This window comes from Pelophylax lessonae (assembly GCF_965119305.1).
Source record: "Pelophylax lessonae genome assembly, chromosome: 1".
Classification (NCBI taxonomy): domain Eukaryota; kingdom Metazoa; phylum Chordata; class Amphibia; order Anura; family Ranidae; genus Pelophylax; species Pelophylax lessonae.
The window spans coordinates 820,236,322-820,257,640 of NC_138768.1; the positions used below are offsets into that span (position 1 = coordinate 820,236,322).

Here is a 21,319-nt window from a genome sequence, read left to right on the forward strand (position 1 = left end):
GATACATACCTCCCAAAGTTTTGAGATGGGAACCAGGGACACCTATCAACAAAAGTATGTAGGCATAGGTCACACACCCTGCCACGCCCCCTTAAAGGAGAATTACACAAAAGTATTAGTTAAACCCACAAGTGATTTTCTTTTAACACTATTTCTTTATATTGGCTTTTGAATTTTACAAACGCAGCAATTTAGAAATTGGATGAAAAGTTTATCACTGAGAAACACTTTTTGAAAAATAGAAAGTGCATTTTATTAACAACTATATAGATCAGACCAAAATGAGGGACACATGAGGAGGAAAGAGGTTTTTTTAAATCGGGAACAGTCCCTTCGAAATTGGGGGCATTTAGAAGCTATGCAGAATAGTGGGTGCACAATATAGTGGCTTGAGGTTACAAGCTGGAATTTCAGAGCCTTTCCCTTCTGTGCTTTATGCTTTCAAATCTTTCTTACATTCTGCAAAAAAAAAAAAAGTTATTTTTTATGACCTCAATCACCGGAGAGTGATTGTCCCAGTCCTGGAAAATGAAAGGATTCTACTCAAACCGCTTCAGTTCCAAAACTAAACATGTTCGCCCTATTCTAGATCTTAAGAGCCTCAAGAACTTTCTTGGAGTGTTTTTAGATGGAATTGGTCCAGTTAGCTGTTGGCTCCATCAATTTTCTAGCAGTTTGCGGTTGAAGGCTGCCACTTTGTTTGTGGCCCTTCTTTTCGACCTATCTACTGCTCCCAGTTTATTCACCAACATGCCAGCCCCAATCTTAGGGCTTAGGATATTTCTGGTATAGGAATATTTCTACAAGTGATTTCAAATTGCGTAAAAAAACATTTGTGATTCAATCTTCTATGACAATAAAACATGAAAACTTCCAAGGGTTTATTATGTTTGTTAGGCCCTCTAAGCGCTAATGCAGCATTTGGATTGTGGATTTTTATCTACTTCGCAGCACAGAGCTCACTTAGCATCTCTGTTTTGTAAAGCAGTGTAATTTGTAATCAATGAACTTTCAAGCAAGTGAAAACACAGCAGCAATTTTCATTGGGTACACTTGCATGCAGTGTTTGACGGCACCTATGTGATAGTTAGTTTCAAGCATCTTCGAGAACTTTCCACACTTTAACTGCAGCCTTTGGCTGACTTCCTTCTGTCTTTGCAAGTAATCCCAGACTGGCACAGTGATGCCAGTGATGATAAATATATTTTTTCCTTGTGATTTGGGTCCTTGTCGTGCCACGGAATGATGTTGGAGCCTATCAGACACCTCCCATATGGCATGATGAATGCACATTGCAGTGAGGGGGCCATCAGTTCTGATCAAATCACCAACTCATTTACAGAAGAAGAGCCAGTAGGGAACCTCAACCACACTTAACTGTTGCCAGTAGACATTCATCCATGTAGTGTTTTACAGCCCTTTGAAGGACAAGCAGCTTTTTGTTTTGTACCAGGTATTTCACATGTTGACTCCTCAGTTCAGAATATCTGATGCAATTTTTCTGAACTCCAGTCCTTGTGTTTTCATGGACAGGCTCTTTATTTTGCTTTGCTTCCACCTGAGCGGAAAAGTATTTTTTCTTTGAATGTAACTTCTGATGATACTTCCCTGAATTATAAATAACATCTACCATAGTCCCAGTTGTTGTTGTCAGTTCTAAGCTGATAGCAGTGCCAGACATCTGATGATTTAGAAGGACAGTTAGCTTGCTGTGTTTCTCTTTGGTATACTTTGGTTTCTCTGACTGACCACTGTGCTCCGCTAAAGAGCTTGGACACAGCACCTGGATGCATCTGTCTGCCAGTACATTTCTGAATGGAAGAAACCATGATCCAGAATTACCACCTTTTGTCTTGTCGCTTTTGGAATGCTGCAAGATTCGCCATTTCTGCATTTTTGTTTGGTTATGCCTTGCTTAGTCTTGTTCTACTCCGTGATCCTTGGCACTTGTTTTGTTAAATTTTGCTCACGCTTATGCCCGCAGTGAGCTCACAATTTTAATGGGAAAGTGATCTGTTTCTATATGTTTTTTTCCTATTGATTTTGTGACTAGGAGTTGTGAAAATCTTGATGCCCATCAATACACCTAATTAACTGACACATACTATAACCTAAAGAAAAAAGAATAAGTGGTCTAACATGAATGCCAAAGCACCCGTTCATCACTGCACCATGGAAAAAATATATATAAAAGTTTATTTTGGAATTACAAAAAAAGTAAAAAGCAATGATGACTATATTAGTGATAAAGTATAGTTGCCAATTTAAATAATCAAATTAAATGCATGTAGGAACATTTAAAGCAAATTATAAGTGAACCGCTGAAATGTATAAGCAAATACATCAGTGAAAAAAATATTAATTTCTTGTCACTACCTCCTGTGAATAAGTGTATCTCAACATCAAAAATATGTAAAAAAAAAAAAGTGTGAGCGAAGGGATGAAGTTGTGATGATGAAACGTGTCGGGATGTGGCTGTATGGCAACCAGTAGGACGTTTTAGGAAGGATTCGAGGTGACGTTCCAGCGACTGTGGTGAGATATCATCCTGATGTTTAGACCTTATCGTTGCAATGCTCTAGGAGCTTTATCCCATTCTTGTTTTTAATGTAATATATGTAAGTGCAATGTGTGAAGGTTTAAAAAAAAAATGTATATGGATGTTGAACATACTGCACTAGTGGAGCTTTCCTTTGTCCCCTATTATATGAGCTGATCAAACTTGAAACAGCAGAGGCAGAGATCGCTTGGTTGGCTCCATCATCCCCGTCTGGGATAACTGCTTCATTGACGAACACGAGAGTGTAAGGCAAATAACTTTTGGTGAGTTTACACCTAATGGGGGGGAGAGGCGAGTTGCGCACTAAGGGTGTGGTGTGAAGATTTCTTCTTGGTTGAAGGAGTGCTTCTGTGGTGCTGCACTCTATATATATATATATATATAATATATATATAGTGCATTTTAATCATTTCACACTTTATTTGATTTATTTTTGATGTTAAGATACACATATTCAGAGGAGGTAGTGACAAGAATTTTTAATAACTTCTTCACTGATGTATTTGCTTATACATTTGAGCACCGCAGTTCACTTATAATTTGCTTTAAGTGTTCCTACATGCATATACTTTAACTTGACCGTAATAAGTTTAAATTTTTTTTTTAACTGTAATTGTATGTGACCATTACAGTATTAAACAGTTACACCTTGCTGTCCTCAGGTCAGTGTGGTCTCTGCAAGGTGTAATGTTTGATAGGCAAACCCAACAGCTTGCTCATGATCATTATGTAAGGTGATTGGTTTTGAACTGATAGCAAATACAAGAACTGTCAGATAAAGCAGGCATATCTTTGCACTGCTACCAGTCAAATTGGGGAACCTTGATTAACGTTCTCTCAGCACGAGGCATCATGCTTGGGAACTTCAAACTAGAGATTATAGGATGGGTCTGCTAAAGAATTTCAAATCTCTTATTGTATTGCTTCACAAAACCTATTTGAAGCTCTACAAAAAATGCACTCTTTCTATTGGCATACCATTCTCGTAAACCTAAAATAACTCTTAGGCAAAGACTTTTTGCACAGTAGTGTGTATATAGTAACCATTCTTCCCACGAAAAGGGCTATGAAGCACATTTAAAACCCAGGGTTTTTATTTTTAAAATATCACATCCTGAACTTCTTTTGAGCGACAGGCGCACCGTGATTTTGTTTGCACAATTTTACCATGCTTCGTCGGGTGACAATCGCGGCAAAATCACGCTGTGATTGGGGTGCCATTGGAAATGACGGGTATCGCAAGTGTGTCCTGTGATTTGCGGTTATTCTGGATTTTGGGCAGAATCGCAGCGATTAAGCCAGTGATCCAGAACTCCTAGATGTAAATGGAACCTAAATCCTCTTTTTTTTTTGGCTGGCCTTTCCTTACACTTTGCTTACAGTGAAATGGTGACAAATAAACATTCAGTTTACAGTTGTTAGTAGGGATGCACCGAAATGAAATTCTTGGCCGAAGCCGAATAATAATAAAATGTTTGGCCGAAGGCCGAATACCGAACGCGGTGTTTTTCATTTTTTCCATTTATTTTGCCAATTTTTTTGTCCTCTCTCTTGTCCTCTCGTGTCTCTCTCTCTCTCTCTCTCTCTCTTGTCCTCTCACTCTCTCTCTCTCTCTCTCTCTCTCTCTCTCTCTCTCTTGTCCTCTCACTCTCTCTCTCTCTTGTCCTCTCTCTCTCTCTTGTCCTCTCATGTCTCTCTCTCTCCCTAAATGTTACTGTAGGGAATGGGATTCAGTGCACACTGCAGCCTTGTACCATAGGGTTAATGTTAGTGACACTGTAGGGATTGGGAAGGAAGCTGGGAATGGAAATCAGGAAGCATGCAGGCAGCCTTGTAAATTTTAATTGCAGATACAGGGCACTGGGCAGGTCAGGGTTAATGTGGTAACATCAATTACTCAGTGACAGTCAGTCAGTGTCAGTGTGGACTCGATCAGATTATACAGTGACAGACAGTCTCTCATAGTGGTGGTAGTAGGAGGCTGGAGGTGGACTAGTAGTAGCCTGGAAAGGAGCACAGCCGCATACATACATTTCTCACTCGTGCACTGCAGCCCGCCCCACACATTCAGTGAGTCTTACTCTCCTCCCTAGTTTTTTCAATGGCACATTCAGGAAGCCAATCACGCCGTGAGTAGCGGCACAGCGGAACCAATCAGGTGTGCAGGCACGCGTGATTGGTTAGCTGTGCAGCTAATCACGGCGTGATTGGCTTCCTGAATGTGCCATTGAAAAAACTAGGGAGGAGAGTAAGACTCACTGAATGTGTGGGGCGGGCTGCAGTGCACGAGTGAGTAATGTATGTATGCTCACCGCTGAAGTGTCCCGGCTTCCCCTGCCTAACACGGAAGTCTGTGAGTCCTCCTGTCCTCCTCCGAGTCCCTTCCCCCTGTAAATATCGTGACCTCGGCGATATGAATATCGCCTACGGCCACAGAACGATAGTCAATATCATATCGACTATCGTTCAGCCCTATTATTCGGCACAAAATTATTCGGCCTTTTGACTTATTCGGCCGAACACCAAAAGTGCTATTTTTTCTATTTTCGGCCGAATAATGTTCGGCCGCCGATTATTCGGTGCATCCCTAGTTGTTAGTATTGTAAAGAATGTTATCTAAGAATAAGACTATATAATTTAAACTTGGTGTCTCTGTCATATTCTGCTTGGTACCATCTTTACAGTTCTCAGTTGAGGCCTCTGGTTCTGTTAATTTCTGGGGGTACATCTCCTCCACTGACAACAGGCTCACAAGATGAATGGTGACTGTTTGAGTGTTTATACAGCCCTCATTCCAAAAAAAGTTGGGACGCTGTGTAAGATCTACATAAAAACAGGATGCAATGATTTGCAAATCTCTAAACCCTATTTTGTTCTCGATAGAACACATCAGATGTTTAAACTGAGAGCATGTACCATTTTAAGAAAATGTCCTTTTTTTCTTTCTTTTTTTTTTTCCATATGTAAGTTACAAACTTAGAAACATTCAACATTCAGCACTACAATGCATCAGTAGCAGTGAGCAATGCAGCTCCCATATATTTTTGTGACAATTAGTTAGGGAAATGACCGCACATTATATCATGGACAGTTGGATCTCCCAAGGTACAGAGAACAAATATACAATGCACTCACAAGGACTATAAAGAAAATCAGAACCATACTCTCCAAAAAGCAAATGGTTAACAAACAGATACAGTTTTGATAATGATTTATCATTAATCCAACCACCCCACACCTTTTCAAATTTAGTTGGGACACCTCTATTGGCGTATGTAGCCTTATAAAAAGGTAGTGCTTTATTTACCAATGCCTTCCAAGCCAATATGGTAGGGGCCACTGGATTCCCCTAACACCAGAAGACGCCCGCAGGGCCACAGCCAACAGTTCAATCCTTAAGGTAGTCCTTGGCGGGGGCCTCTAGTTATCCGGAAAAATTCAGAACCATCCCAATGAGTTTGACTGCAGCTACTGGGGTGCTATATAATATAATAAGGAAATCCATTTACAGAAAGTCGGGCCAAAGCTAAACCCATACAAGACCTTCTGCATGTATTGCAAATCTACCAAATCAAAGGCCTTTTCTAGATCTAAAAAGTCCAGGACTCCCCCCCCCCCCCCCCCCCCCCCCATGTTGAGATCTCAGGGGCCAGATGTAAACGAGTATAAAGGCCCAGATATAAATTAATATAAACCCTTCTAAGGATAATATCGGTGGCCTTGCTAGGCATAAACCCTGTTTGATCTGAGGAGATTAAATGAGAGGCGACCGACATAATCTATTAGCAAGAATTTTAGTGAGAATTTTAAAATCCTTTTTCTCTTTCGTTCATTGACAGACACAGCTCCTGATCTTCTCTACCATTAGATTATACTGCCCCCTACAGGAGTTGGGCACTAGGCAGAAAAAAAGTCTAGCTACACCTATGGGCAGTCCCAGGGGATATACTCCCTCTATCGGCTATAGGTACTCAATTTTTTTTTTCTGCCTAGTCAGGAGTAAGAACCTAGTTCCTGGCTGGGATCTCTGGTCCTGGCAATTTTTTCTTTTTAGATACGTTTTTTTTTTTTTTTCTCCTGTTTTTTTTGGTTTTGAGAGCTACAATTAACTGCCAGACTGGGCGACGGGCTGGATTATCTTGATCCAGTGGTCACTCCAGTCTGGCCAGGGAATGCGCACAGAACTCGTGCTAGGTCAGCTGCGACATAGCCCCACCGGACGGGGGCTGGCCTGTGAGTTAAACGCCTCGCGAGGTCGCATACGACCGGGTCCTGCCCCAATCGCAGAGTTCCTCCTAGCTGACAGCCCCCCCCCCCCCATTTCGATGGAGAGGAGCTTATGTCTGGAGCGGTGCCTGTCTAGTTCCTGGAATGGTAGCTCTCCCCCTGGAGGGTTTTGGGGTGGACGTGGGCCCCTCCATGGGATGGTTTGACCCCCGAGTTCCCCTCCTTACCATTAGGCACCCCCCCTCATCAGTCTGGGGGTCCCTGTGGGCCATCTTGCCCCCTCCCTCACTATGCTGGGAGTGTGGGGTGGTTTGGTCCACCTCTTGGGGTGGGGGCAGGTTGCTGTGCTGGCGATGGGAGGGAGGGGGGTGCGCTGCTGGCTGTACCTGGTGGGGGCTCCTGCCAGGCCCCCCCTTCCTGCCGGGGCTGTTTTCTGAGGCCTATGGATACCTCCTGGGTCACTGGGAGCCTCGTGGTGCTGCAGAGGGCCGCCATTTTCTTGCAGCCTGTGTACTCAATGCACAGCGGCCATGTTTGTGTAATCCAGCGTTCATTTTGCTGTCGTTTGCCATTGAAAATAGCGGGGGCCATGACACTGGAGCCCTCTGGGCTGTGATTTCGGCGGTGGAAGCCCCTCCTCATCCCCTGGTGCTTACTCCTGGAGTGCAGATTATCCTGGTGGCTGCAGGTGCCTGTTTCTGCTGGGTGGTGAGTCTGGTGGGGTCCTCTCCCTCCCTGCTGAGGATTGATTGGTGCTCTGTTACTGGCGATTGGGTGGTGCTGCTGGGGGTGTCCCTTAGCAGTGTTTTAACACCTTTTTTGTGGGGTCCCCCTATTGACTCATGGAGTCCTTGTAGCACATTTCCCCACCTGATGCCCTCTGGGTCCAAACCATCCATTGATGCACTGACGGCTGTCCTGGAGTCCTTTGTGTCCCGGGTGGAGGTGTTTTTTGGGCAAGGGGATAGCAAAAAGCACTCCCAGCCTCATTGGTCTCCTTGGATCCTTAATTTGATTCCACCACTGCGAAGATGGGTCATTCTGCTGGGTCTGCGACCACGTGCCCTGAGTTCCCAGATAATGAGGATGATTCCTCCACTCCTGTACCTGCGCACGAAAAGGCACTGGTGAATGCACTGATTGTATCTGTGCGTGAGACTTTAAAGATGGAGAATGTAGCTAAAGCTGCGACTGAGGCGTTGTTTCCCTTTGGCACTCACAAGCTGTCCAGAGGGGCAAAGGTGTTCCCTTTCCCCTCCTATTTTGACAGAATTGTCGATAAAGAGTGGGAACGACCAAAAGGCCCCTTGTGGTCCCTAAGCGATTTGCTATGCGGTACCCCTATGAGGAGGTGGACCCTCCAGTTTCCAGATTGAACAAGGAAACCATGATTCCGGTTGAAGAGTCTCCGGCCTTTAAGGACAGGGTTGACAGAAAGGTGGAGGCTGTGGCCCGCAATATGTACATTGTGGCTGGTTTGGCACTGAGGCCGGTATTCACCATTGCACTGGTGTCGGAAACTCTGATCGAGTGGGCTAAGCTTTTACGCTGTGACCTGGAGGGGGAGCAGCTCCCTCCTGCCTTTTGCTGAGCTGGCGGACCAGTTGGTCCAGGGGCAGCAGGTTATCTGTGATGCCTCTTTGGATGCGGCTCCCCTAGTTGCTAGGCTCTCTGTTTTGGCAGTGGTCCTTCTGCGTATTTTTTGGTTCAAATGCTGGTGTGCAGACCAGACTTCTAAAAAGGCTTCCTTTTCAAGGAGATCGCCTGTTTGGAGCTACCCTGGATGACATCATTAAGGGTCTCACAGGGGAGAAGAGTACCTTTTTTCTGCAGGCTAGTAGGGGGAAGGACCCTCGTCGTAGGCGTGGGCCATCTTTCTCAGCTCATAAGATGTTTTTTCTTCCCTCTATGGCGACTGACAAGGGATCAAAGCTTTTCAGGGCCGCCTCTGGTGGATCCAAGCAAACTTGGTCTGGCAAGTCGAGAGCGGGCTTTTCCAGACCTGCGGACAAGGCTCCTTCAGCGTGAAGGTGTGCCCTCACCCGTATCTGGGGTGGGGGGACGTCTTCGCTGGTTTCCGGACCTGTGGACTTCCCTGGTACAAGACAAGTGGGTACACAAAGTCATACGGTCCAGCTAAAAAGATCAAGTTTCATTCTTAGCCTCTGGAAAGGTTCTTTCCTTCCAACTCGCGCCTGTCCCCGGACCACTTACAGGGTTCTTTCCCAGAAGGTTGCTTTTTGGTGGCTATCACCTCTGCTCGCAGGTGTCTGAACTGGCGGCGTTATCCTGTTGTTCACCTTACTTGGTGGTTCACAGAGATAAGATGGTTGTTTGCCCCTGTCTGTCATTCCTTCCCAAGGTTGTCTCTGATTTTCATTTGAATGAAGACATTGTGTTGCCTTCCCTGTGTCCCAGGCCAAAACATCCAAAGGAAATTGCTTTGCATGCCTAGGATGTGGTCTGGGCGATTTAGGGTGTACCTGGCAGCTACAGAGTCTTTTAGGAAGTTCGATTCCCTATTTGTGCTCACTGATGGGCCTCGGAAAGAGTTGTCTGCTTCCTCTGCGACCATTTCCAAGTGGATCAGACAGGCGGTTATTCAGGCCTATTCCATCAAGGGTCAGGTTCCTCCTTTCTCTGTCAAGGCGCACTCTACTCAGGCATTCAGTGCCTCCCTGGGCCTTCTGTCATCGGGCATCAGTGATGCAGGTTTGCAAGGCGGCCACCTGGTGGTCGGTGCGCGTTTTCACAAAGTTCTATAAAGTGGGTGTGTTGGCATCTGTGGATGCTTCTTTTGGCCGCAAGGTTTTGCAGGCTGCTGTTTAGAAGAGCTGGTCCTTTTTGAGGGTGTATTGTTCATTTCAGATGGGCTCCAGTTGTTTTGGTTAAGCTCCTGTTTACCTGGTTGGCTATAGTTTAGCCTTGGAAATTTCTTTTTTGCTGTTCCCACCCCTCATGTTTAACACTCCTTTGGGACATCCCAATGGTTAAGAAGATCAGGAGCTGTGTCCCTCAATGAACGAAAGAGAAAATTGGATTTTTGACTTACCATAAAATCCATTTCTCTGATGTTCATTGACAGAAACAGCCCACACCCCTCTGTGAAGTTGTAATTCTTCTGACTCTGACACTGCTTGTAACAAAACTGAGTACCTATAGCAGAGAGGGGGAGTATATCCCCTGGGACTGCCGATAGGCATAGCCAGCATTTTTTTCTGCCTAGTGTCCTACGGCAGTATAACCCAATGGTTAACCACTTTCAGACCGGAGGTTTTTTTTCAATTTGGCACTGCGTGTCTTTAACTGACCATTGCGCGGTCATGCAATGCTGTACCCAAACAAAATTTACGTCCTTTTTTTCACACAAACAGAGCTTTCTTTTGGTGGTATTTGATCACCTCTGCGCTTTTTATTTTTTTGCGATATTAATAAAAAAAGAGCGAAAATATTAAGAAAAAATTACATTTTCAACTTTGTCTTTTAAAAAAAAACACAGCTGACCTGTCATCCTCCGACTCCCAAATATGTGCATGAACCAAATACTGTCAAAGTCCCAATAAGCAATGCAACAGTATGCCCACCAGCAACTATAGCCACTAGGACACAGCATATAGGACAGTGATAGCGAACCTTGGCACCTTAGATGTTTTGGAACTACATTTCCCATGATTCTCAAGCACTATGCAGTGTAGTTGAGCATCATGGGAAATGTAGTTCCAAAACATCTGGGGTGCCAAGGTTCGCCATCACTGATATAGGAGCAACAGGCTCTCAGTAGTATGTATAGCATTAGTAATTGCAACATAATTTGTTGAACGATCATACTTGTGCCCAAGTCGGTCAACCTAAGAAGTCTGCGGCATCTGATGGGGTAGTGAAGAACTTGATGGCGCCTTGGTGCTCAACAAGCAGCTTGCTAGGATACAACATAATGTAAGTATACCCCTTTTCCCGGAAATGCTTACAGACATCCACAAAGGAGCGCCTGCAGGCATTGTAACTCCGGAGAAAAATCTGGAAACAAGCGAAGAGTGACATTTTCATACTAAAGCTGTGGATTCTTCCTAGCTTCAGCAAGGTCCTGATCTCTGTAATTCAGGAATCTGACCAAGAGCGCCCACTGAGGCAAGGCCAGACTTCTAGGCCCAGTCGGCACCCTATGTGCATGCTCCACAATGTAGGCTGTAGAGACCTGTCAGATGGAGTTGCTTGAAAAAGGATTCCACAAATGTGGCGGGATGAGCCCCTTCTGGTAAGCCAACAGCTCTGACATTATTGTAGCAAAAAATTAAGCTAATTTTTAAATTGATGACAGCAACATGTCTTAACCACTTGCCGACCGCCGCACGACTATCTACGTCGGCGGTCAGCCCCTCACAGGCAAAGTGACGTAGGGCTACATCACTAGCTTGTGAGGGTCTAGGGAGCGAGCGCACGCCACCGGAGGCGCGCTCCCGCGTGGTCAGAGAGGGAGAAAGTCAGGCGGCTTGTGTAAACAAGCTGCCTGTCATTCTCCCCTGTGTATGAAAAATGATCATACGGTTCTACTATGTAGAACCGTTGATCACTCTTCATACATCTGAAGCCACAGCCAATCACAGTAGAAAGCACGCCCCTAGGGACACACATAGCCCCTCCCTTTCAAAAAAAGTTAACCCCTTCACTGCCAGTGTATTTTTACAGTAACAGTGCATATATATAGCACTGATTACTGTAGAAATGTCACTGGTAACCCCAAAAGTGGCAAAAATGTCAGTCAAGGGTCCGATCTGTCCGTCGCAATGTCGCAGTACCGCAAAAAAAATCGCAGATCGCCGCCATTACGCGTTAAAAAAAAAAAACAACAAAAATGACAAAAATCTTTCCCTTTGTTAGTAAACGCGATAACTTTTGCGCAAACCAATCAAAATACGCTTTTTGCGATTTTTTTTTTTTTTTTTTACCAAACATAGGTAGCATAAAACAAATTGGCCGAAAATGTTAAAAAATTTTGATTTTTACATTTTTTTTGGGGGGGAATTTCATATAAAAAAATGTGAAAAATATTGCTATTTTTGCAAAATTTACGCTCTTTTTTTTTTTTTTTTTTTTGTTTATAGCGCGTGATCAAAAAATCGCACAGGTGATCAAATACCACCAAAAGAAAGCTCTGTTTGTGGGGAAAAAAGGACGCCAAATTCGTTTAGGTACAGCGTCGCACGACCGCGCAATTATCCGTTAAAGTCACGCAGTGCCGAATCGCAAAATACCCCCTGGTCAGGAAGGGGGTAAAATCTTCCGGGGGGCTTAAGTGGTTAAAGTTGGGACTAGGCCATTTTTAGCATAGTGTAGCATCCCTTTTTCTTTTAACAACACTCTGTAAACGTCTGGTAACTGAGGAGACCAGTTGCTCGAGTTTTGGGAGAGAAATATGCCATTCTTTATAAATTCTAACTGCTCAATAGTCCTGGATTGTCTTTGTCCTCATTTTCTATATAAGATGCTCCAAATATTCCAATATTCAACTCTGAAAACTGACAACTTTTTTTAAATTGGGGTTGTCACTTAGTAGGGGGAGCAGTGTACAGACCCGGAATGTGGGGGTGTAGGGTTCTGGAGTGTGGACAGTTTTCATTGTAACTAACATTTCTTTGCATAGGAAGCAGGTAAAGTACTAATTACATGCATTTGATGATTTAAAATCCAGTTCTCACAGCATCCTGCTTGTCACTTAAATTTGCATTAGTAAGTGGAAGATGTCCTTGACAGTGCTGGACAAATCCCAGGAGCTAAAGAGCCAATCTACCTACAAAATAACTTGTTTTCGAATGCTTTTCTTCAGCTTCTAGACAAACATCATGTCCCCTGGCCCCCAAAGTTGCTTGCAGGCCCACTGATTAAACTGAGTGGCTTCCAAATTTTAGAATATTTTGTTCATGTTCATCCTAGGTTCTGTAAATTCTGTAAATTGTGCATTTAATTTGAGTGACAGCATTGGGACTTCGTATGACAACCAGGACTGCGGTGTGAGGTGAAAATTGTTGTTTGCTTATTCCCTTTAGGCAGGGATTATAGAAGAGATGCTGGAAGATACGTTTGAAGGCATGGAGGACCAGGATGATATGGAGGAAGCAGCAGAGATGGAGATTGATAAAATTCTGTTTGATATCACAGCAGGTAATTTCTGATAACAATAGTGCATTCCATTGGAGGACGATAATATAAATAGAGGGCACCAAGCCTGATTTATGCAGGTAGGGAGAAGGTATAAAAATATAGATTACTTCAGACTGGAGTACTTCTTTAAAGTGTATGTTACCCCTAAAGCCTCGTCCACATTGCTGAGTAGGGTTGTAGTGTGGCAATAATCAGTGTAAATCTGCGCTGGAGATCACCGGTTTGAGGTCAGGAAGTCTGTTCAAATCAATGACTCCATGGCTCTTCCCGTGTAATTTCACATTGAGCATGTGATTAGGGACAGGTACCCTGGACACAAACTGTCTGTGCAGATTTACACCAATTCTTGCCCTCTTGAACCGTTTAATACAGCAGGTAAAAAAAGTATTGAACCATTTTTTCTAGGTGCTATTGACATAAAATTTTCAACATGTCGGTAACAACCCATGTAATCCATACATACAAAGAAACCAAATCAAAGTTCAGAAATTAAGTTTTGTGTAATAAAATGGAATGACACAGGGAAAAAGTATTGAACACATGAAGAAAGGGAGATGCAAAAAGGCATGGAAAGACAAGATACCAGCTGAAATCGATCGGTAATTAGAAAGCAATCCTGCCCCTTTTCAGTGCAAATGAATATCATCTGGTTCAGTCTCAACTGATGGCCTATAAAAAGGTGTCTCATTACCGAGGTGTCATACACATCTCATGATGAGTAAAAGAAAATGGGTTTCTCAAGACCTTTGCAACCTTATTGTTGCAAAACCTACTAATGGCATTGGTTACAGAAGGATTTCTCAACTTCTGAATGATCCAGTGAGCACTGTTGGGGCCATAATCCAGAAGTGGAAAGAACATCATGTCATCATAAAGCAGCCACGACCAGGTGTTCCTTGCAAGATTTCTGATAAAGAAGTGAAAAGAATTATCAGAAGAGTTGTCCAATAGCGAAGGATCACTTGTGGAGAGCGTTAGAAAAGCCTGGAATAAGCAGGTACAATTGTTTCAAAGTAAACAATAAGTAATGCACTCAACCGCCATGGCCTGTATGCATGCTCACCACGCAAGACTCCATTACGTTGAAGCTCGTTTAAAGTTTTCTGCACATTTAGACAAGCCTGTGAAATACTGGGAAAATTTTAACTCTTTGGATGCCATAATGCACACCAAGTTTGAAGGTTAAATGGCACTGCACATCCCCCAAAACAACAGTGAAGTTTGGAGGTGGGAACATCATGGCGTGGGGCTGTTTTTCAGTATACGGTACTGGCAAACTTCATATCATTGAAGTGAGGATGAATAGCAAAATGTACCAAGACATTTTTGATAAAAATCTGCTGCCATCTACCAAGATGATGAATATGAAATGAGAGTGTACATTTCAGCAAGACAATGATTCCAAACACAAAGCCAAGAAAACTCTCAATTGGTTTCAAGTAAAGAAAATAAAGCTGCTAGAATGGCCCAGCCAATCGCCTAACTTGAATCCAATAGAAAATCTATGGAAAGCACTAAAGATCAGCTTTCATAGACGAGGCCCACAGAACCTTCTGTGTTTGAAGACTTGTTTGTGTGGAAGAATGGGCCAAAATCACACCTGAGCAATGCATGCAACTAGTATCTCCACACAGGAGGTGTCTTATTTGCAAGTATTTAAAGCTGGAGTTCAGGTATGGCAATTTTTCAATAGTTACATATTGGTCCAGCTTGGACCTATGTATGTATGTGCCATATCTGTGGGATCCCTTTGAAAGCTGGAAATTACTGTAGTTGGCACTGCTACTACAGTGATCTCCACTAGTTTCCAGGTCCCATGCCAAGTAGCTGCCCTACTGCTTCGTGAACACTATTCAATGAAGACTTTGCTTTCTTTTTTTTTTTTATAACTGCAAAGTGTTCTCTGATTGGACAAGGTGAAGATTTTTTATGTCCCCGCCTCTTTAACTTGTTTAAACAGAGAACATGTTCCTCTCATTCAAGAAATGCTGTATTTTCTGAATGCTGCCCGTGCTGAGTGAGCGACCTCCTGTGTTCAGTAAGCAGCATGGCAGCCGCTTGGCATGTGTCCTAGAAGCCAGTGGTAATTGCTGTGGAAGCAGTGCATGCTACAGTGATTTCCAGCTTCCACAGGGATCCCATGGGTATGGCACATGCATACATTGGTTCAAGCTGTACCAATGTAACTATGGAAAAATTGCCAAACCTAAACTTCAGCTTTAAAGACTTGTCAATAGTAGAGTCCATGGGAAGAGAATGCATTAGTGGGGGAGATGTCGGAATGTTGAGATTTTAGCAGAAGCCCATAACTCAACAACATAACAGTTTGATTCACCAGCAATGCTAAGAGTGTCTGAGGGTCACTTGGGCTGTGGCGAATTCTCATTATACAATATTCCAACATGTGTTCCTAATTTTTAGGTTTCCATCCTGAAAATTTTTAGGTGGATTTATCCTTTTAAAATGGTCTAGTGTTAAAATCGGCACACTTTTTTTTTTTTTTTTTTAACACACTACACTACTTCATTACCACGCAGCATTTATCCTACATTCATTACGCATAGGAAACGGTCCAAAACCGTATTGGTTACTGTCTCTAGGACAGGAAAATGTAGGGAAATTCTCACGTATGGGTAAATAGCAGCTAAGACCTGACCAAAGTTCCAGACCTTTCCCCACGCTGCTAAAAAATAAATTTGTTTTTGTTGCGGTCTATGTCCCTGTTTGGTATATTTCCTCTTATTTGCTGTGCTGGTGAACATTCTCTCCAGGACAGAAAATAAATGAAAACCTCCCCTAAATAGAGCAAAAAAAATCTAGCCAAGGTTCTCACTGGTTTTTTGCCTGTTATTCTTAAAGGATAATATGTATGACATTGATCTGTTTTATTTCTTTCAGGGGCCCTGGGCAAAGCTCCCAGCAAAGTCACAGATGCCTTACCAGAACCGGAGCCAGAGCTGGAGGGCGCCACTGCTGCATCAGACGAAGAGGAGGATCTGGAAGCCATGCAGTCGCGATTGGCTGCACTTCGCAGCTAATGCTGCATTGTGCAGTTTCTTCAGTACTGAGCGACTTTTTTTCCTCCTATATGTAACTTTCTTTTGTGAAAGTATTTGGGGTAATATATCTATCTTTGGCTTATTAAAGGTGGCAAAACCCTTGTGCTGACTCCTCCCCCTGGTACTGGTATTCACATCTTGCTTGAGAAGGAGGCACGCTGAAGGCAAAAGACTGGACATCTTTCCGTGCCCATAATGCACTTTGCCCCCTCTCTGCTGCTGGGCAGGCCTTACTCTTTAACGGGAAATAACCAATTGAACGATTTTACCTGCTCGGCGAGTTTAGTGGATTAGACCAACAATGGACAAAGAGAGGAGTCTGCATACATCATTAATGTCATTGCACTGTGTGTAACTGATTATTACCAATGTCTCAGTCGCAGAATATTCTTCCTCCACCACGTGGCCTGGTTCTCCTTTGACAGATATTTGACATATGTTTGATCCATGTACCTTACCATAGATCTATTGTACAGTTTTAGCACTCATCCATGTAAGGCTGCCTAACTGTTAAGAATAATTTTCGTTTATAGGGCACCTGGTACCTCACGGAGAAGAGGTAGCGATATTGTGAGCTTGAGTATTATATTGCCAAATAGGGACATTTTTTTTCAGGCAAATATTCTTGGTTCCTAGTGCATAAAAGGGTCAGTCCATCCAAACTGTTATTCCAGATACAGGTGGCTGCGGGTGGGTGGGATGAATCAATCACTGGCTTATCAATTTACCCACCAGGAGTTAAATCTTCTGCTGTGATAACCATCTCACTGGTAATCATGCATACAGTCAGTTAAACGATTGGCTGTACAATCCAGTTGTTTTATTCGTTCAGGTGGCTGAAGTGATCTTTCATTACAACACAAATGGGCAAATGGTAGGACTGCTTGTATCAATCTTGTTTTAATATTATGACTTGATTACCAAAGAAAAATAAATCTTTCAGTAATATCCATTTCCACCATAAACCATATGATTGGATTTTGCAATAAATCCAGTTGTTTTTATCTTTTCATAAGGCGTAACTATACTCTCCTTCTCTCCAGTTCTCCCCACCAGCTGCTGACCTCTTCGGCTGGTCTGCTTCTGTTTACTGATCTCCAGCTGTTTTTATTGGCCGTGCTAAGGTGATGTCACTCCTGCGAATACACGGAAGTTGCGCCTGACCATTTTTTTTATCAGTTAAAGAAGAGCTCCAGTCTCTCTTAGTTGAAAATAAACAGCCACTCACCTGTCCCACGATCCAGCGGTGTGCTCCCCCCAGCTGTTTTCTCCCTGTGTCCTCTCTTGCTGGCATCTTTACTATGGGCACCTGGCTGTGACAGCTTGCAGCTTCACAGCTTGATGCCCGCTGCACATGCGCGCGTGGCGCTGCTCATTGTGAATGTTCTCGCAGTCTTCTGGGACCTGCAATGTGTCCCAGAAAACTGAGGGAGGGAAGGAGGAGCAGCTACCTGTTAAAAACTCAGAATCTGTAGCGGGGGAGGAGGTCCTTAAGCGGAGCATTCTGCTTTTGGGGGGAGCTCCCCTTTAAAGAAACCCTCATTGTTTTTATTTTAGAAACTGAAGTCGGTGAGATGTCCGTATTACAGTGATGGGCAGCTCTGTTGCTGAGCCAGTGACCTATCGGAGCTAGACAAACTGTTATCCAGTGCAGCTGATGGTAATTGTGGCCTACCAGTGTATCTGCATCGGTCACTGTTATAGACAACTACAGAAGCAATTCTGTATCAGGCCACACATCAGAAAAAATATAAACTCACAAATCTCTGCTACAAATTGGTTGCTGGAACATAGATGTAACATCCAAAGGAAAACAGCCAACAGAAAAAGTAGGAATCCCTTTTAATGGCAGCTGATGATGAGAGGTTGGGTTTGGAACTGCCAAAAAATTCAACATCCGAGTTATGGGGGAGATCTAAAAAGCCAGTGGGTTGTTCTGCCATAGGCCTCTGCCAGCAGTTTTGGTTGGACTGGTGCTTTTGTAGCCTGAATTTCTGTAACGCCGGTGGAGTCTGTGAGATGGCCCCATCTTGTGATGGTGACAGAACTGCTGTTGTTCCCTTCCACTATTGGGCCTGTTCGATCTTATCCTCAGCCCTGGCCTATCCTCAGCCCTGGCCCGGGGGCTTGTTTAGGAAAGTGGTGATGCCAATCCAAGAAATCTGCTAGACTACAACTGTCATTTTTATATTGCAGACTACAAAGTGAAATTTAGTTGATTTTGATATGAGCAACACATGGTTATTTTTGTCAATGGAACCTTTTTGTCAATGGAACCTATTAAAATAAAAATATAGACTGCCATTGCTGACTTGTTTTTGTAGGTGCATGCTCCAGGATTGCTATTTTTTTTATCCTTTCTTTACTATTTGGTGAGACAGTGACCTGAAAAAAAAGCATTGTCTGTTAAATGTCAGAATGCTTTACATACTCATTGCTTGTGCTTGTAACTCGCCAAGCAGAGAAGGAAGAATAAGAAAACCTTGAAGCACACACCTGCAAAAACAAGTCAGCAATAGCGACTCCCATGTTTGTCTTCTGGCAAGTTCTCTTAAAATAAAGCAACCCTCCCCCCCAATTAGCAGCTGATATACCATGACGTAACACTACAGAATAAAAAATTACTTTGTGCAATTTAAATAAAATATATATAAGAAATGTAGGCTTGACCCCCCCCCCCTCCCCAATGGAATAGAGTTGGACAGATGAGCAGCAGAGCTTCATAGATGCGATGCAATGCAGGGCATGCTGGGAATTATATAACTTCTGCAGGATGCATTTTAACACTAAGGGCTCTTTCACACGGCCGCTCCGATTTTTTATTTTTTTTTCCCGCCGCGACACACTTTTTTTTTCACGGACACGGATGACACTTGTGTCATCCGCTCCGTATGTCCGTATATCATCCCATCTGTTTGCGGATGATATATGGACATAATGTATGTCTGACATCCGATTTTGCATCCGTTCCGTTTTGTAAACGGAAGAAAAATAGGGTTCTCTTCCGTTCCAAAAAACGGAACAGAACTGAAAGGACGAAAATCGGATGGCAGCGGATGGTCATCCGCTGACATCCGCAATCCCATTGACATGCATTGTGTCCGTTTTTTCATCCGCAAAAAAAATGGGATGAAATACGTACATACTGAGCGCCCGTGTGAAAGAGCCCTAAACACCAGAAGATGCTCTTTTTGGCTAAAAAAGGACAATTCGTTTCAGACATATTTTAAGGTAAACTGAGCAAATATAAGGACATAAATTAAGCCAGCTCTGTAGTGATTAACCTTTTCTTATAAGTGCTCATATGTGTGGCATGGAGGGTGAGCCTTCACACCCACACACCGCACATATATGCAGCTGAGGTTTCTGTGCTGAAAGCGTTCTCACTGCGTACTCCAATAACAGCGATCGAGTGGTCACAGGCAGCTTCCAGTTTTAGGTTTTGATCACGGGCTGGCAGGGATCATGTGACCACTATGACAGCCAGTCACCGTGAATACGTACTTGGGAAGTCCAATTCCCCCCCCCCCCCCAAAGACCCACTCCCCGGTGTTAAGATCTATTTAAAAGGGAGTCGGAATGGGTTAAAATATCCTTAAAGGTACCTAGTTATCTTGCAGGTATTTTTTAATACACAAACTGTTCCTATTTTTGATGTGCTGTAATGAACATTTCTTATGGCAATGCTTACCATGCTCTTGTCATGTTTTCCTCTTATATTGTATGTTATGGCCCTCCCGGCCTCCCTCTTTTTCCCATCCTCTGTGATTGTTTTACCTCAATAAAACTTTGTGGGGAAAAAAAAACCCAGTGGTGATCGAATACCACTGGAGGTCATGTGGTTAACTAGGCTAGTGCACAGCACTGAACCTATCAATATATAATCACCCGTATAATGTATTATCTTCACCACCTGACCTCCAGAAGGTTTTACCCCCTTCATGACCAGATTATTTTTCCTATTCAGCACAGTGCTACTTTAACTGGCAATTGCTCAGTTGTGCAATGCTGCATGCTAATGAAATTTGTATCATCTTTTACACACAAATAGAGCTTTCTTTTGGTGCACCACTGGGTTTTTTCATTTTTTGCAATATAAATGAAAACCAGGATAAAAAAGAAAAATAACTTCTACTTTCTGTTTAAAAAAAAAAAAAAAAATCCAATAAAAGCAGATTTCTTTATTTAGGACACACACACAAAAAATAAATATATCCTTAAAGGACAATTGTAAGAATATTTATTTAATTCGTCCACCCCCCATGATTGCTGTCCTGTGTCCTGACCCAGCAATCTTTATTGTGTGGCCCTGCTCAGAGCCACATTGTCTGTCTTCCTTCTGAAAGTGGCCTATTTTACTACGCATGCGCACTGTTGCCCAATTCTGTGGCGCGAGGATAGATCTGCAAGAGAAACACATGACCGATTAAAAAAAGAAAAAAAATATATATATATGGGGAAAGTAAGCCCCCGTTCACACTAAGGCGACCTGGTCGCCTCACAGGTCGCCGTAGGTCGCCTTCCATAGGGAAGCTGCGGACCCGTTCTAATAGGAGCGACACAAGTCGCTCCGACTTAGAAAAAGGGTCCGGAGCTTCTTTGGGGCGACCCGGAGGCGACCGCCATAGACTTCAATGTTATGAAGTCCGTGGCGGCCGCTCCGAGGTCGTGGCGCGCTGCATGCACCGCGACCTCGGAGGTCGCCCCTCTAAGTCGGATCGCCCCTATGTGAACGGGGCCTAAAACTCCATCAGATTTTATTCTTGTCAGTGTCCATCTTTCCCCACTTTCTATTGGAACTGTTGATAGGAAGAAGGAAAATCTCCCTAACGAAGTCCCCGATTGCAGTGGAGTCCTCACAGGGATTCTTTTACCTCCCCACTGTATCAAAACTATGGTTTTGGCTGGAATTACACTTTAGTTAATAATGACAGACACTTAAAAAAAAAAAAAAAAAAAAAATAACATACGCAGAGCATAGAAAGTGTCCAGTTTTCAATCTGCATGAGTTTTACAAATATCCCCCAATTTAAAGCCATTTTGTGGGTTGGGCCAACATTTTATAAGGGGCAACCTTGGCATGGTATGGCCAAAAGCACAGGATAGCTTTGATGGAACTGTATACGTTGTCTATGGCTATCAGGTTTCACGTTTATCCTTAATTTTAAAGTCTGTGATGTGCATGTAACAGTTTAAAGCTTATTGACCATTGTGGCAAGAACCGAGTTCCATGATTTCAGAAACTTTGGGAAATGAGGCCCCAGTGTGTTTCTTATTTTTGATAAGACAGACTAAATTTTTGTTCCCTTCCACA

The 21,319-nt window shown here is 43.3% G+C and overlaps 1 protein-coding gene across 2 annotated transcripts in view; it reads left to right on the plus strand.

The window, feature by feature from the left end:
• The window catches only part of LOC309548060 (charged multivesicular body protein 3), a 114,307-nt gene extending 97,767 nt beyond the window's left edge, over positions 1-16,540 (plus strand). For both annotated transcript variants that reach the window (XM_082248029.1, XM_082248028.1), the window contains 2 exons: positions 12,832-12,946; positions 15,845-16,540. In XM_082248029.1, the coding sequence (XP_082104155.1) occupies positions 12,832-12,946; positions 15,845-15,984 (255 nt within the window). In that variant the 3' untranslated portion in view covers positions 15,985-16,540. The remainder of the gene's footprint in view (positions 1-12,831; positions 12,947-15,844) is intronic.
• Positions 16,541-21,319: the final 4,779 nt, after the last annotated feature.